General features: G+C 55.1%; 2 protein-coding genes across 3 annotated transcripts in view; both read left to right on the top strand.

Moving 5' to 3' along the window:
• The window catches only part of SEC24C (SEC24 homolog C, COPII coat complex component), a 30291-nt gene extending 21228 nt beyond the window's left edge, over window positions 1-9063 (top strand). For both annotated transcript variants that reach the window (XM_049789088.1, XM_049789087.1), the window contains 15 exons: window positions 742-880; window positions 1061-1176; window positions 1338-1462; window positions 1578-1769; window positions 3040-3133; window positions 3306-3422; window positions 4283-4453; window positions 5143-5239; window positions 5398-5543; window positions 6467-6605; window positions 6739-6857; window positions 6938-7117; window positions 7829-8020; window positions 8262-8351; window positions 8487-9063. In XM_049789088.1, the coding sequence (XP_049645045.1) occupies window positions 742-880; window positions 1061-1176; window positions 1338-1462; window positions 1578-1769; window positions 3040-3133; window positions 3306-3422; window positions 4283-4453; window positions 5143-5239; window positions 5398-5543; window positions 6467-6605; window positions 6739-6857; window positions 6938-7117; window positions 7829-8020; window positions 8262-8351; window positions 8487-8627 (2058 nt within the window). In that variant the 3' untranslated portion in view covers window positions 8628-9063. The remainder of the gene's footprint in view (window positions 1-741; window positions 881-1060; window positions 1177-1337; window positions 1463-1577; window positions 1770-3039; window positions 3134-3305; window positions 3423-4282; window positions 4454-5142; window positions 5240-5397; window positions 5544-6466; window positions 6606-6738; window positions 6858-6937; window positions 7118-7828; window positions 8021-8261; window positions 8352-8486) is intronic.
• Window positions 9064-9743: 680 nt separating this feature from the next.
• FUT11 (fucosyltransferase 11) lies at window positions 9744-12510 on the top strand. The gene is made up of 3 exons (XM_049788101.1): window positions 9744-10460; window positions 10565-11190; window positions 12275-12510. The coding sequence occupies exons 1-3, from the start codon at window positions 9744-9746 to the stop codon at window positions 12420-12422; spliced, it is 1491 nt and encodes a 496-aa protein (XP_049644058.1). The 3' UTR covers window positions 12423-12510.
• Window positions 12511-12560: the final 50 nt, after the last annotated feature.

Raw genomic sequence — 12560 nt, 5'->3', positions numbered from 1 at the left:
TTTGTGGGGGGCATATGTGACGGCCCTTGGATTACTCTTGGTTCTGTTCTCAGAAATACTCTTTGGAAGGCTTGAGGGACCATATGAAATGCCTAGGAATTGAACCCTACTCGTGCAAGGCAAAGGCACTACCCACTGTGCTATATTGCTCTGGTCCTAGGGCTCCATTTTGTAAGAAGTGCGGGGGCTGGATCGATAGCACAGCTGTGGGGCATTTGTCTTGCATGCAGCAGAACCAGGACAGACGGTGGTTTGAATCCCGGCATCCCTTATGATCCCCCCCATGCCTGCCAGGAGATTTCTGATTTCTGAGCACAGAGCCAGGAGTAACCCCTGAGCACCGCTGGATATGACCCAAAAACCAAAAATAAAATAAAATAAAAAATAGTGAAATTTGGGCTGGATGGATAGCATAGGGGTAAAGGTTCTTGCCTTGCATGCAGCCGACCCTACTTCAATCTAGGACACTGCATGTGTTCCCCTGAGTGTGTGAATCCTGGCATCAAAAAGAAAGGGAAATAAAATTTGGGGGCTGAGTTGGGGTCTCTTCTGAAGTCCTGTGACCATCCTCCTCCTCCTCCATCGTCCTTCCTTCTCCTTCTCTGTTACTCCCTAAGTATACCAGTTCCCTATGCCTTGCCCTTCTTCCCCTCTGGATTCTCACCATTACCCACTGCCCTGTGGCTTTCCCTCTCCCTTGCTGCTTCTTTCCACACCTAAGGCCTCCTCTTTGCTCTTCAGCCTTCGCCATACATCGTTGACCATGGAGACTCAGGTCCTCTGCGCTGCAACCGCTGCAAAGCATACATGTGTCCTTTTATGCAGTTCATTGAGGGTGGGAAGCGCTTCCAGTGTTGCTTCTGCAGCTGCGTCAACGATGGTAGGGCTGGGGTCACTTTGTTTCAATGATCTGGGGAGGCTCTGGGCTGTGGGAGTTGGGGTTGGGAAGTGGGGAAGAAGGACAGAGATGGGGCTGGGGGTTAGCAGAGGGAATTGCATCAGGACCCAGCTTGCTCATACTTAGAGAACCAGTGAGTGACGCACCACCCACTCTCCGCAGTTCCCCATCAGTATTTCCAACACCTGGACCACACTGGAAAACGTGTGGATGCTTATGACCGTCCAGAGTTATCCCTGGGCTCTTACGAGTTCTTGGCTACTGTAGATTACTGCAAGGTGAGGAGCGGTGCCTATGGGGGTGGCAGACGGGCAGGGTAGTGGGTAGAGGATGAGTAGACTCCTGGTCATTGTGCTGTTCCCTTGGATGCTAACTTTTCTCTGGCCCACCAGCCTGCTGACCGGCTCCCCTCTCTCCGAAACCTGTTCTTCCTTTGCAGAATAACAAGTTCCCCAGCGCCCCGGCCTTCATCTTCATGATTGACGTCTCCTACAATGCCGTCCGCAGTGGCCTCGTCAGGCTCCTGTGTGAGGAGCTCAAATCCCTGTTGGACTTTCTGCCCAGGTGAGTGCTGCTGCTGCCAGGCTCAGGATCGTTGGTGGGTGTGATTCAATGTACCTCCATGTGTGTCCAAGGCTCGAAGGGCAGTAGGTAATATTATCATTGCCCACCCCCCCAGAGATGGCGGTGCAGAAGAGTCGGCAATCCGCGTGGGCTTTGTCACCTACAACAAGGTGCTCCATTTCTACAATGTTAAGAGTTCACTAGCCCAGCCGCAGATGTTGGTGGTGTCTGACGTTGGGGACATGTTTGTGCCGCTGCTGGATGGCTTCCTGGTCAACGTTAACGAGTCCCGGGCAGTCATCACCAGGTGATGTCGGTTTCGGGGCAAAGGATAGTGGGAGTGGGTTGGCCACAACCCCAGAGAGCCGCAAGCGGAGCAGGGCAGTTAAGAGACATATTGGGGGGCCGGGCGGTGGCGCTAAATGTAAGGTGCCTGCCTTGCCTGCGCTAGCCTTGGTCAGACTTCGGTTCGATCCCCCGGTGTCCCATATGGTCCTCCAAGCCAGGAGCAACTTCTGAGCGCATAGCCAGGAGTAACCCCTGAGCGTTACCGGGTGTGGCCCAAAAACCAAAAAAAAAAAAAAAGAGACATATTGGACTGGTCCCTGGGGCTTCTCAGAGTCTGGGGGCCAGAAGCCAGTTGAGGGAACTGAAGGTTGATGCATGTGTAGAACATGTTTGTTTATTAAGCCATACCAGCGGTGCTCAGGGTTACTCCTGGCTCTGTACTCAGAGATATTTCCTGGTAGGCTCGGAATCATGTGGGATGTCAGGGATTAAAACCAGGTCAGTCACGTGCAAGGCAAACACTCTTATCTGCTGGGCTATTGCTCCGGCCCCAGTGACAAGTTATTTTTTTGAGGCTGTAGCGGGTGTTTGGGATATACCCAGATGCTTGGGGTCATTCCTTCGGGGTTGAGGAACAAAACCAGGTTTAAAATGCTCTTCTGTCTCACTGGTTCCTGGATATAATTTTGGGAGGTAGAAGGCTTTGGGCCACCCTGTCATCCTCAATGGTTACTCCTGTCTGCGTTCAGGGATCATTCCTGGCAGGGGTCAGGGGACCATTTGGGATGCTGGGGATCGAATCCAGGCCAACCACATGCAAGGCAAGCAGCTTCCCCATTATGATGTCACTACAGTGCCGGATAGCAGTTGGTTTTTGTTTTTTTTTTTCATGTTTATTTTTGGGCCACACCGGGAAAACACTTGGGTTATTCCTGCTCTGTGCTCAGAAATCACTCCTGGCAGGCTTTAGACCATGTGAGATGCTGGGGATCGCACCTGGGTCAGCCAGGTGCAAGACAAATGCCCAGTCCACTGTACTATTGCTCTTGGCCCGCACTAGCATTTTTTTTTTTGGAGGGGGGGGTCACACCCAGCAGTGCTCAGGGGTTACTCTGGCTCCATGCTCAGAAATCGCTCCTGGCAGGTTCGGGGGACCATATGGGACGCTGGGATTCGAAACAATGACCTTCTGCATGAAAGGCAAATGCCTTACCTCCATGCTATCTCTCCGCCCACCCCATCCCCCACCCCCAGCATTTTTGACTTCCTTCTGTCATCTATTTCTTCAGCTTATTGGATCAGATCCCAGAAATGTTTGCAGACACAAGGGAGACGGAGACAGTGTTTGCCCCTGTGATCCAGGCTGGGATGGAGGCTTTGAAGGTAGGGCTGGTTTTCCTGGGTGCTCTGAGGTAGTGAGCTAGAGCCCTCCTTTTCTCAGTGGCTCAAGTCTCTCCCATCAGACAGCCTATCTGACATGGGAGGAGACATGGGAAGTAGTAGTGGAGAATAGGTGATGAAGGACCCTCCAACACACAGTGCTCTCCTTCCCCAGGCTGCCGAGTGCTCGGGGAAGCTCTTTCTCTTCCACACCTCCCTGCCAGTTGCCGAGGCCCCAGGAAAGCTGAAAAATAGAGATGACAGGAAGCTGATCAACACGGACAAGGAGAAGGTGTGTGATTGGAGTTGGGGGTGGCAACTCTTCAAGACCCCTGTTCTGCCACATTCACTCATGTAGTTTAGTTTTATGGGGGCACCATGATTTACAGCGCTGCTAAAAATAGAGTTTCAGGGGCTAAAGCAATGATACAGCAGGAAGGGCATTTGCCTAGTACACAGCTGACTTGAGCTTGATCCCCAGCACCCAGCACTCCTGGACCTCTAGGTGTGAGCTCTGAGCCTCAGAACCAAGAATAACCCCTGAATACTGGCTGGGTCCTCACCCCAGAACCAAAATTACAGATGCTGTATTCAAATAGGGTGGACATGTTTAAACAATTTATTCTTTTTTGTTTTGTTTTGGTTTTTGAATCACACCCGGCAGCGCTCAGGGGTCACTCGTGGCTCTACGCTCAGAAATCGCCCCAGGCAGGCTCGGGGGACCATATGGGATGCCGGGATTCGAACCACCTTCCTTCCACATGGAAGGCAAACGCTTTACCTCCATGCTATCTCGCCGGCCCCAAACAGTTTATTCTTTATTTTGTTTCTCTTTGGGGGTCACTTCTGACTGTTTGGGGGAGACTCCCAGCTCAGTGTTCTAGGGCTACCCCTTACAGTGCTCAAGCTACACCACTTGGTTTTCAGGTTGAGCCTGGGCCTCTGGTGTGCATCATATGTGCTGACTCATTGAGATGTGTTCTTTGGCTTTTTTTTAGAGGGGAAGGAGGTTGGGCCACATCTGGTATTATGTGAGGGGCTACACTTGGCTTTTTGCTCAGGGGTCGCTCTTGATGGTGCTGGGAACTGAACCTGGGCCTCTGCCATCCTTGGAGCGCAGTCCCCCCAGACTACGTATTCTCTTCCTCTCAGACGCTGTTTCAGCCGCAGACAGGTGCCTATCAGAACCTGGCCAGAGAGTGTGTGGCCCAAGGCTGCTGTGTTGACCTCTTCCTCTTCCCTAACCAGTATGTGGACGTGGCTACACTGTCTGTGGTGCCCCAGCTCACTGGGGGCTCCATCTACAAGTACTCTTGCTTCCAGGTATGATGAACAGGGGTGGAAATTTCCTGGCTGTGTTATTGAGGATGAAGTGTTCCTTTCTTCTTTCTTTAAAGTCCAGGCGTCTCAAACTCAATTTACCTGCGGTCCGCAGGAGGCAAAGTTGGGGTGATCATTGAGTGCAAAGTCAGTAGTAATCCTTGAACATTGGGGGGTATGACCCAAACAACTAAAACAAAACAAAACAAAAAAAAGATTCCTCTAGGGCAGGGCCACAAAATGTTGTACGGAGGGCCATTTGTAGCCCACGAGCTGCGAGTTTGAGACCCCTGTTTTATTTATTTATTTATTTTTTTGGTTTTTGGGCCACACCCGTTTGACGCTCAGGGGTTACTCCTGGCTATGTGCTCAGAAATCGCCCCTGGCTTGGGGGGACCATATGGGACGCCGGGGGATCGAACCGTGGTCCGTTCCTTGGTAGAGCTTACAAGGCAGACACCTTATCTCTAGCACCACCTTCCCGGCCCCTGAGACCCCTGTTTTAAACACTTAATGTCTCCACCTGTGTAGACAGCCAAGTGCTGACTAGTTGCTAGTATCACCCTCAGCATGATCACTTGATCAGTCTTGGCTGATTTTCATAATGGCGATCAGCAGGCAGGAGGGTGAAGGGATTTAGGGGGCTGGGCACAAGGTGCTTGAAACCTTGTGCTCCTGGCCTATGGCTGTAGGTGGAGAATGACCAGGATCGGTTCCTGAGCGACTTGCGTTGGGATGTACAAAAAGTCGTTGGATTTGATGCAGTAATGCGGGTCCGGACGAGCACTGGTCAGTTCTCATCGGCGGGAGTCAGAGGGGCACTGGTTGGGGGGGACGTTGATCAGAAGGGCGTGGGTGCGAGGAGAGCTAGTTGGAGGAGTGCTACAGGAGGAGGGGTGGTAGCATGGGTGGATACGTTGCACCTTGACCTGCCTGTGTGTCCCCAGGTATCCGTGCTGTGGACTTCTTCGGTGCATTCTACATGAGCAATACGACGGATGTGGAGCTGGCTGGGCTGGACGGGGACAAGACGGTGACCGTGGAGTTCAGACATGATGACCGGCTAAATGAGGAGAGCGGCGCACTGTTGCAGGTGCCTGTCCTGTAGCTGCGGCTACTCAGAGCAGTTAGAGAAAGATAGTTGTTCCCTGAGTTCAATTTCCCAGTGTGATGATGCCCCCTCCGCTGCTAGAATGGTCTCTCAGGAGGCTGAAGAAGCTTCAGGTTCAGTTGGGGTGCTATAACAATCTGAGGTGGCAATGGTGGCATCAGACCCATGTGGGGAGAGAGGGGCACTTCCTGTTTGCATCAAGAAGGTAGATTTTGGGGCCAGAGCAATAGCACAGTGGTAAGGCATTTGCTTTGCACATGGCTAATACAGGACAGACCCCAGTTCAAATCCCGGCATCCCATATGGTCCCCTGAGCTCAGAGCCAGGAGTAACCCCTGAGCACCACCGGGTATGACCAAAAAAAACTAACGGAAAAAAAAGATAGATTTTTTTGGGCCAGAGCTATAGCACAGTGGGTAGGGTTTTTGCCTTGCATGCGGTCAACCACAATTCAATCCCTGGCATCCCATATGGTTCCCTGAGCCTGCCATAAGTTGTTTTTTTTTTTTTTTTTTTGGTTTTTGGGCCACACCCGGCAGTGCTCAGGGGTCACTCCTGGCTATCTGCTCAGAAATAGCTCCTGGCAAGCACGGGGGACCATATGGGACACCGGGATTCGAACCAACCACCTTTGGTCCTGGATCGGCTGCTTGCAAGGCAAATGCCGCTGTGCTCTCTCCGGGCCCCAAAAGTATTTTCTGAGTGCAAAGCCAGTAGTAACCCTAGAGCGCTGCCACTGTGGCCCAAGAACCAAAACAAAACAAAACAAAAAAAGGGTAGATTTCCTAAGGGCCCTGAAGAATTTATCTATTTTTCTGGGAAAGATAGTGGTAAACCAGATAAATGTAGGAGTGTGTGCATGGGTGTAGACGAGACTGAGCTCTTTTTCTCTCCCCACTCTCCAGTGTGCCCTGCTCTATACCAGCTGTGCAGGCCAGCGGCGGCTCCGCATCCACAACCTGGCCCTGAATTGCTGCACGCAGCTGGCTGACCTGTACCGTAACTGCGAGACAGACACACTCATCAACTACATGGCCAAGTTCGGTGAGGCCACGGGCTCACTGGGTGGGTCTAGGTGTGCCTCAATCCACGTGCAGTGGCTTGTGTTTCTTTCTGGGCAGTGGTAGCCCTCCAGGGAAGGTTGACGTGCCATAACACCATCTCCCTCCCTCTGCAGCATACCGGGGAGTCCTGAGCAGCCCCGTGAAGTCAGTCCGTGATCTGCTCATCGCGCAGTGTGCTCAGATCCTGGCCTGCTACAGAAAGAACTGCGCCAGCCCCTCCTCAGCGGGACAGGTAGGCACACAGGTGTGGGCATGTGGTGGTCACTGAGCAATGGCTTCTAACTATGGACTTGAATTGACCATACCCCACAGCTTATCCTGCCTGAGTGCATGAAGCTGTTGCCCGTGTATCTGAACTGTGTGCTGAAGAGTGATGTCCTGCAGCCTGGTGCCTTGGTCACCACTGATGACCGCGCCTACATCCGCCAGCTTGTCACCTCCATGGATGTGGCCGAGACCAATGTCTTCTTCTATCCCCGGCTCCTGCCTCTGGTAAAACTGAGGGCTAGGCTGTGAGGTGTCAAATGGAGGAAGGGCCATCACGGTTTTGTTTCTTGATCTTTCTGGTGGTGCTCAGGCTTCCCAGGACCATTCCTGGTAATATGATAGCCCGCACTGGGACCTGATGCTTCACTTTAAGTGAAGCAGGCCGTCTGTAGCTAGGTACCACCACAGCTGTCCCCGCAAAGTTTACAGGCTACCCAGAACTCACCTAGCAGTGTTTGCAAACTGCAGTGCTGGAGAGTGATCTGAGCCTCACGCATGCAGTCATGTGCACTGGCTCTTGATACTTTCTCCCAGGCTTGTTGAAAGGGAGGAAAGGAGAGGCCAAAGCCATAGGACAAAGGTTAGAATACTTGCCTTGCATGTAGCTGACCAGAATTCAATCCCTGGTATCCTATATGGTCCCGAGTCCTTCTGGAGTGACTTCTGAGCTCAGCCAGGTACAGCTCCAAAACCCAAAAATGTAGGGCTGCCAGGGAGAAAAGGAGAAAGGGTGAGTATTTATCTGTGTGAGACACTAATGAATTTGTTCAAAACTGTCTACATGGGGTCTTTTTCATAGTTCCTGTGCCTGAGAAGGGATGGTTTGGTCTCAGAGTTGTCTGCTGCAGGGGAACTGGGGGGGGGGCGGTTAGGGGGGGGCTTCTTGATGGTGGTGACCTTGGTGACCATTTGCTCCCTTTTTTCTGTTCTGTGTAGACAAAGTCTCCCATTGAGAGCACCACTGAGCCTCCCGCTGTTCGAGCTTCAGAAGAACGCCTGAGCACTGGGGACATATATTTGCTGGAGAATGGACTCAACCTCTTCCTCTGGGTGGGAGCCAGTGTCCAGCAGGGCGTGGTCCAGAGCCTCTTCAGTGTCTCCTCCTTCAGCCAGATCACCAGTGGCTTGGTGAGAATGGGAGGCAAAAGCAAATATTGGTGGGGATGTGTATTCTGTGGAATGAGTAGGGGCTGCTCCCTCAGAGCCTGGTCCCCTTAACTAGCAGGACTACTTGGAAGGGAGGAGAAGGAGGGCTGTCCGGTCATTCTTTCCAGGCTTCCGAATTTCGGATGCTACAGAAATTTGCCCTGACCCACCTTTACCGCCCTCAAAACTTTGACCATAAACGAATAAAACAAATGTTCTCCAGAGTGTTCTGCCGGACCTGGACAATCCACTGTCCAAGAAGGTGCGAGGCCTCATCAACAGCTTAAGGGCGCAGAGATCACGTTACATGAAGGTAAGGCCGAGGTAAACTTCGGCTTTCTTAGTTTGTGGGGGTCCCATACCTGCAGGGGGGTGGCCTGATAACAGGGTTTCTAGGCCCGTGCCCTGACCTTTGGTCTGGTTTCCTGAGCCTGTGTTCTGGCCACAGCTCATCGTGGTGAAGCAGGAAGACAAGCTGGAGGTGCTCTTCAAGCACTTCCTGGTGGAAGACAAGAGCCTGCACGGAGGCGCATCCTATGTGGACTTCCTGTGCCACATGCACAAAGAGATTCGGCAGCTGCTGAGCTAGAGCAAGGGGACATCATAGGGGCCTGGGCCTGCTCCTAGGAAGTGAACCCAGGATAGCAGGGACGCTGGGACCCTTTGTTACCCTCTAAGTCATGTAAGCTGACCTCAGTCTCTTGGGGGGGGGGTGGGGAGGTTGAAGGAGAAGCCTTCTTTCGGGGCTCGAGCACCCCCTCCCCCACTGTCTTGTTCTGCTGACGGCAGGTGCCCGGCCCTCCACTCTGCCCTCTTCTCCCAATAACCCTGTCATAATGAATGTAGTTTCTCAGTTCACTGTATGATTTGGAGTTGGGGTGCTTGGACCCTGGCAGCAGCCTGTGCCCCTCTGGACCAGCCTCGGAGTGGGGTAGGCAGGAAGGAGTGGGGAATTCAGGGTGATTGGGGGCTTGGAGGGGTGGTGGGGCTGATTCAGCTCACTGTCATCAACAACTTCCTATATTAGGGATTAAACCGTACAGGTGCACAGTGCAGGCAGTAGGAGGTGAAGGGAAGAGCACTGGGTCCTGCAAGCAAGTTTCTCAGTTTCCACTGCTCTCTCTCCCGTGATGATCACCGGGAAGAGAGGCAGGGAGGAATGAGCTGAGGACTGAGATACAAAGTAGATTCTGACCCCAGAGTGCTACCAGCCTCCTGACCACCTGGAGAGGCCCACACTCCCGGCCCCCCTGTAAAAACACAGGCCGTTCTGTAGGGACCCTGCCATCAACTCGCAATACCTCACAGTGCCAGCCTGCACCCCACTCCCAGCTTCCACTGGAAACACCTGCTTCTTAGGGTGCACCTGGGACGCAGGCGTAGGCTGTTGGGGCCCCTGCCCTCCTGTTGGGACACCGCTGGGCACCCCTCCTCGGCGCTGGTATGGAGAGAGAGAGAGGCTAGGGCTCGGCCTGAAGGTGGCCAGGCTTGCGTGCTCCGGGCCTGGGCCCCCTTGCCCACGGCCTCTCATTCATTTCTCTTCACTGGTTTATTTTTCGATGCATCTTTAATTTGTAAAGAAATAAAGTAAATTAAGATGTAGCCCGCAGCCTGGTTGTGGCCTTTTTGTGTGTGTGTTTGTGTGGGGCCCGAGGGCGTGGTCGCCCTGGTCAGCGGCGCATGCGCGCACCCGAGGTGCCCGGACATGGCGGCCTGGCGGGGCGGGGGGCTGCTGGCGGCGCTGGGGGCGCTGAGCGTGTGCGCGGCGGGGGAGCCGGGGCCCGGGCCGGAGGGCGAGCCCGGCGGGCCGGCGGACTGGGCGGAGCCGTGGGACGGGGCGGTCTTCCGGCCGCCGCCGGCGCTGGGCGCGGTGCGGGGGTCGCGGGGTCCGCGGGAGGCGCCGCCGCCGCCACCGCCGTCGGGGCCGGCGGAGGACGCGCCGGTGCTGCTGTGGTGGAGCCCCGGCCTCTTCCCGCACTTCCCCGGCGACTCGGCGCGCATCGAGTGCGCGCGGGGCGCGTGCGTGGCGACGCGCGAGCGGCGGCGGCGGCGGGAGCCCGGCACGCGCGCGCTGCTCTTCTACGGCACCGACTTCCGCGCGGCCGAGGCGCCGCTGCCGCGCCGGCCGGGCCAGACGTGGGCGCTGCTGCACGAGGAGTCGCCGCTCAACAACTTCCTGCTGAGCCACGGCCCGGGCCTCGGCCTCTTCAACCTCACGGCCACCTTCAGCCGCCACTCGGACTACCCGCTGCCGCTGCAGTGGCTGCCCGGCCTGGCCTACCTGCGCCGCGCCGCGCCCCCGCCGGCCGAGCGCGCCCGCTGGCGGCGACGCGGCTACGCGCCGCTGCTCTACCTGCAGTCCCACTGCGACGTGCCCGCCGACCGCGACCGCTTCGTGCGCGAGCTCATGCGCCACATCCCGGTGGGTGCCGGGCCGGGATGCCGAGGGCGGAGGCCGCCTTCCCTCCCGTCCTCCCTCCCTCCCGCGCGCGCGCCCGTCCCTCACCTGCCGTCTGTCCCCTCCAGGTGGACTCCTACGGCAAGTGCCTGCAGAACCGGGAGCTGCCCGCGCCGCGGCTCCAGGACACCGCCACGGCCACCACCGAGGACCCCGACCTCCTGGCCTTCCTGGCCCGCTACAAGTTCCACCTGGCCCTGGAAAACGCCATCTGCGACGACTACATGACGGAGAAGCTCTGGCGGCCCCTGCACCTGGGCTCCGTGCCCGTCTACCGCGGCTCCCCGTCCGTGCGGGACTGGATGCCCGACAACCACTCCGTCATCCTCGTCGACGACTTTGAGTCGCCCCGCCAGCTGGCCGACTTCCTTCGCTTCCTGGACCAGAACGACCAAGAGTACCAGAAGTATCTGGCCTTCAAGCAGCCGGGCGGCATCACCAACCGCTTCCTGCGGGACAGCCTGGAAAGGCGGGAGTGGGGCGTCAACGACCCCCAGCAGCCCAACTACCTCAATGGCTTCGAGTGTTTCGTGTGTGACCACGAACTGGCCCGGCTGCAGGCCCAGAGGGCCCATGATGCCTCTCCAGGGGACGTCCCCGCCCCGGAGCCTCGAATTGCTCAGCAGTCACACATGAATTGCCCCGTGCCCAAACCGGGCTTTGGCAGTGTAGAGGAGCTTCCCGAGAATGACAGGTGAGGGTCAGCAAATCCGAGTGACTCACCTCCTAGCTTCCACTGAGGCCCGAAGTGCCATAGAGCCCACACACGGGCCCATCCATTCTACCTGCAAATATTTGGGTAGGGGGGGCCCGAAGAAAGCTCAAAGGGCATGAATGTTGGGGCTTCGGCACAGCGGGTAAGGTGCTTCTTCTGCATGTAGTCATCTAGGGTTCAATCCCCAGCATCATACACTGCCAGGAGTAATTACTGAGTGTAGAACCAAGAGTAAGCCCTGAGCATCCCCAGGGGTGACCCAAAAAGCAAAGAAAAAAAGAAGCCAGGGAGTGGAGCAATAGCACAGAGGATAGGGCATTTGCTTTGCACGCAGCTGACCCGGGTTCAATCCCCAGCATCCCATATGATGCCCCGAGTCTGCCAAGAGCGATTTCTGAGTGCAGAGCCAGAATTAACCCCTGAGCGCTGCCCAGCGTGCCCGTGTGGCCCCAAAGCAAACAAACAAAAACAATAACAAAAAGCCTATCCCTGAACTTTTCAGGAGTAACCAACCCCTGACTGATGCTGGGTATTGCCAAGAAACACCCCCCCCCCCGAAAAAAAAGGGCTTGTGAGTGAGGTGATGATCCAGTTTACTATGCTCATGGATGACCTGGGTTTGATCCCCAGCATCCCATTTGGCTCCCTGATCATCCGGAGTAATTCCTGATTTCAGAGATAGGAGTAACTCCTGAGCACCTCCCAGTGTGATCCAAAGAGGGGAGGCGGGGCTTGAATGCAATGTGCTAATGCTACATGCTCCCCTTGTGGGATGGAGGCTTGTTTCCATCCCTCCCCAAGGTGGAGTAGCTTTTGAGCATCGTGTGGTCTGACCCCAAAACAAAACAGAGTACTTGGTGAGAGAGCTACGGACTTTAAAAGCTCAGTGAACTCAGGGCAACAACTCATGCGACTCTGCTTATGTGGACAAGGTAGTGTAACTAAAAGGCTTCAACCAGAGCAAAGGGCTACCTGGGAGGCGATGAGAGAGATAAGGAAGGGCAGGTAGGCAGAACTCAATGTGCTGAGATTTTATAATTCAAAATCCGTTTTGTCATTTTAGCTGGAAGGAGATGTGGCTGCAGGACTATTGGCAGGGTCTGGACCAGGCGAAAGCACTCACTGCCATGATCCACAATAATGAGACGCAGCCGCAGAAATTCTGGGATTACCTTCATGAGATCTTCATCAAACGGAACCAGAATCTTTGATTAGTCCTGTCAGAGAGCCTTTGACTTGAGCAAAGGAACAGGAGGGACATTTGCTGCATAAACCCTGTAACTCTTTTTGGTTTTGGGCCACACCCGGTGACCCTCAAGAGTTACTCCTGGCTATGTGCTCAGAAATCG

The sequence above is a fragment of the Suncus etruscus genome, chromosome 15, assembly GCF_024139225.1.
Source record: "Suncus etruscus isolate mSunEtr1 chromosome 15, mSunEtr1.pri.cur, whole genome shotgun sequence".
Taxonomy (NCBI): Eukaryota; Metazoa; Chordata; class Mammalia; order Eulipotyphla; family Soricidae; genus Suncus; species Suncus etruscus.
This window is presented reverse-complemented; position numbering and strand designations above follow the sequence as displayed.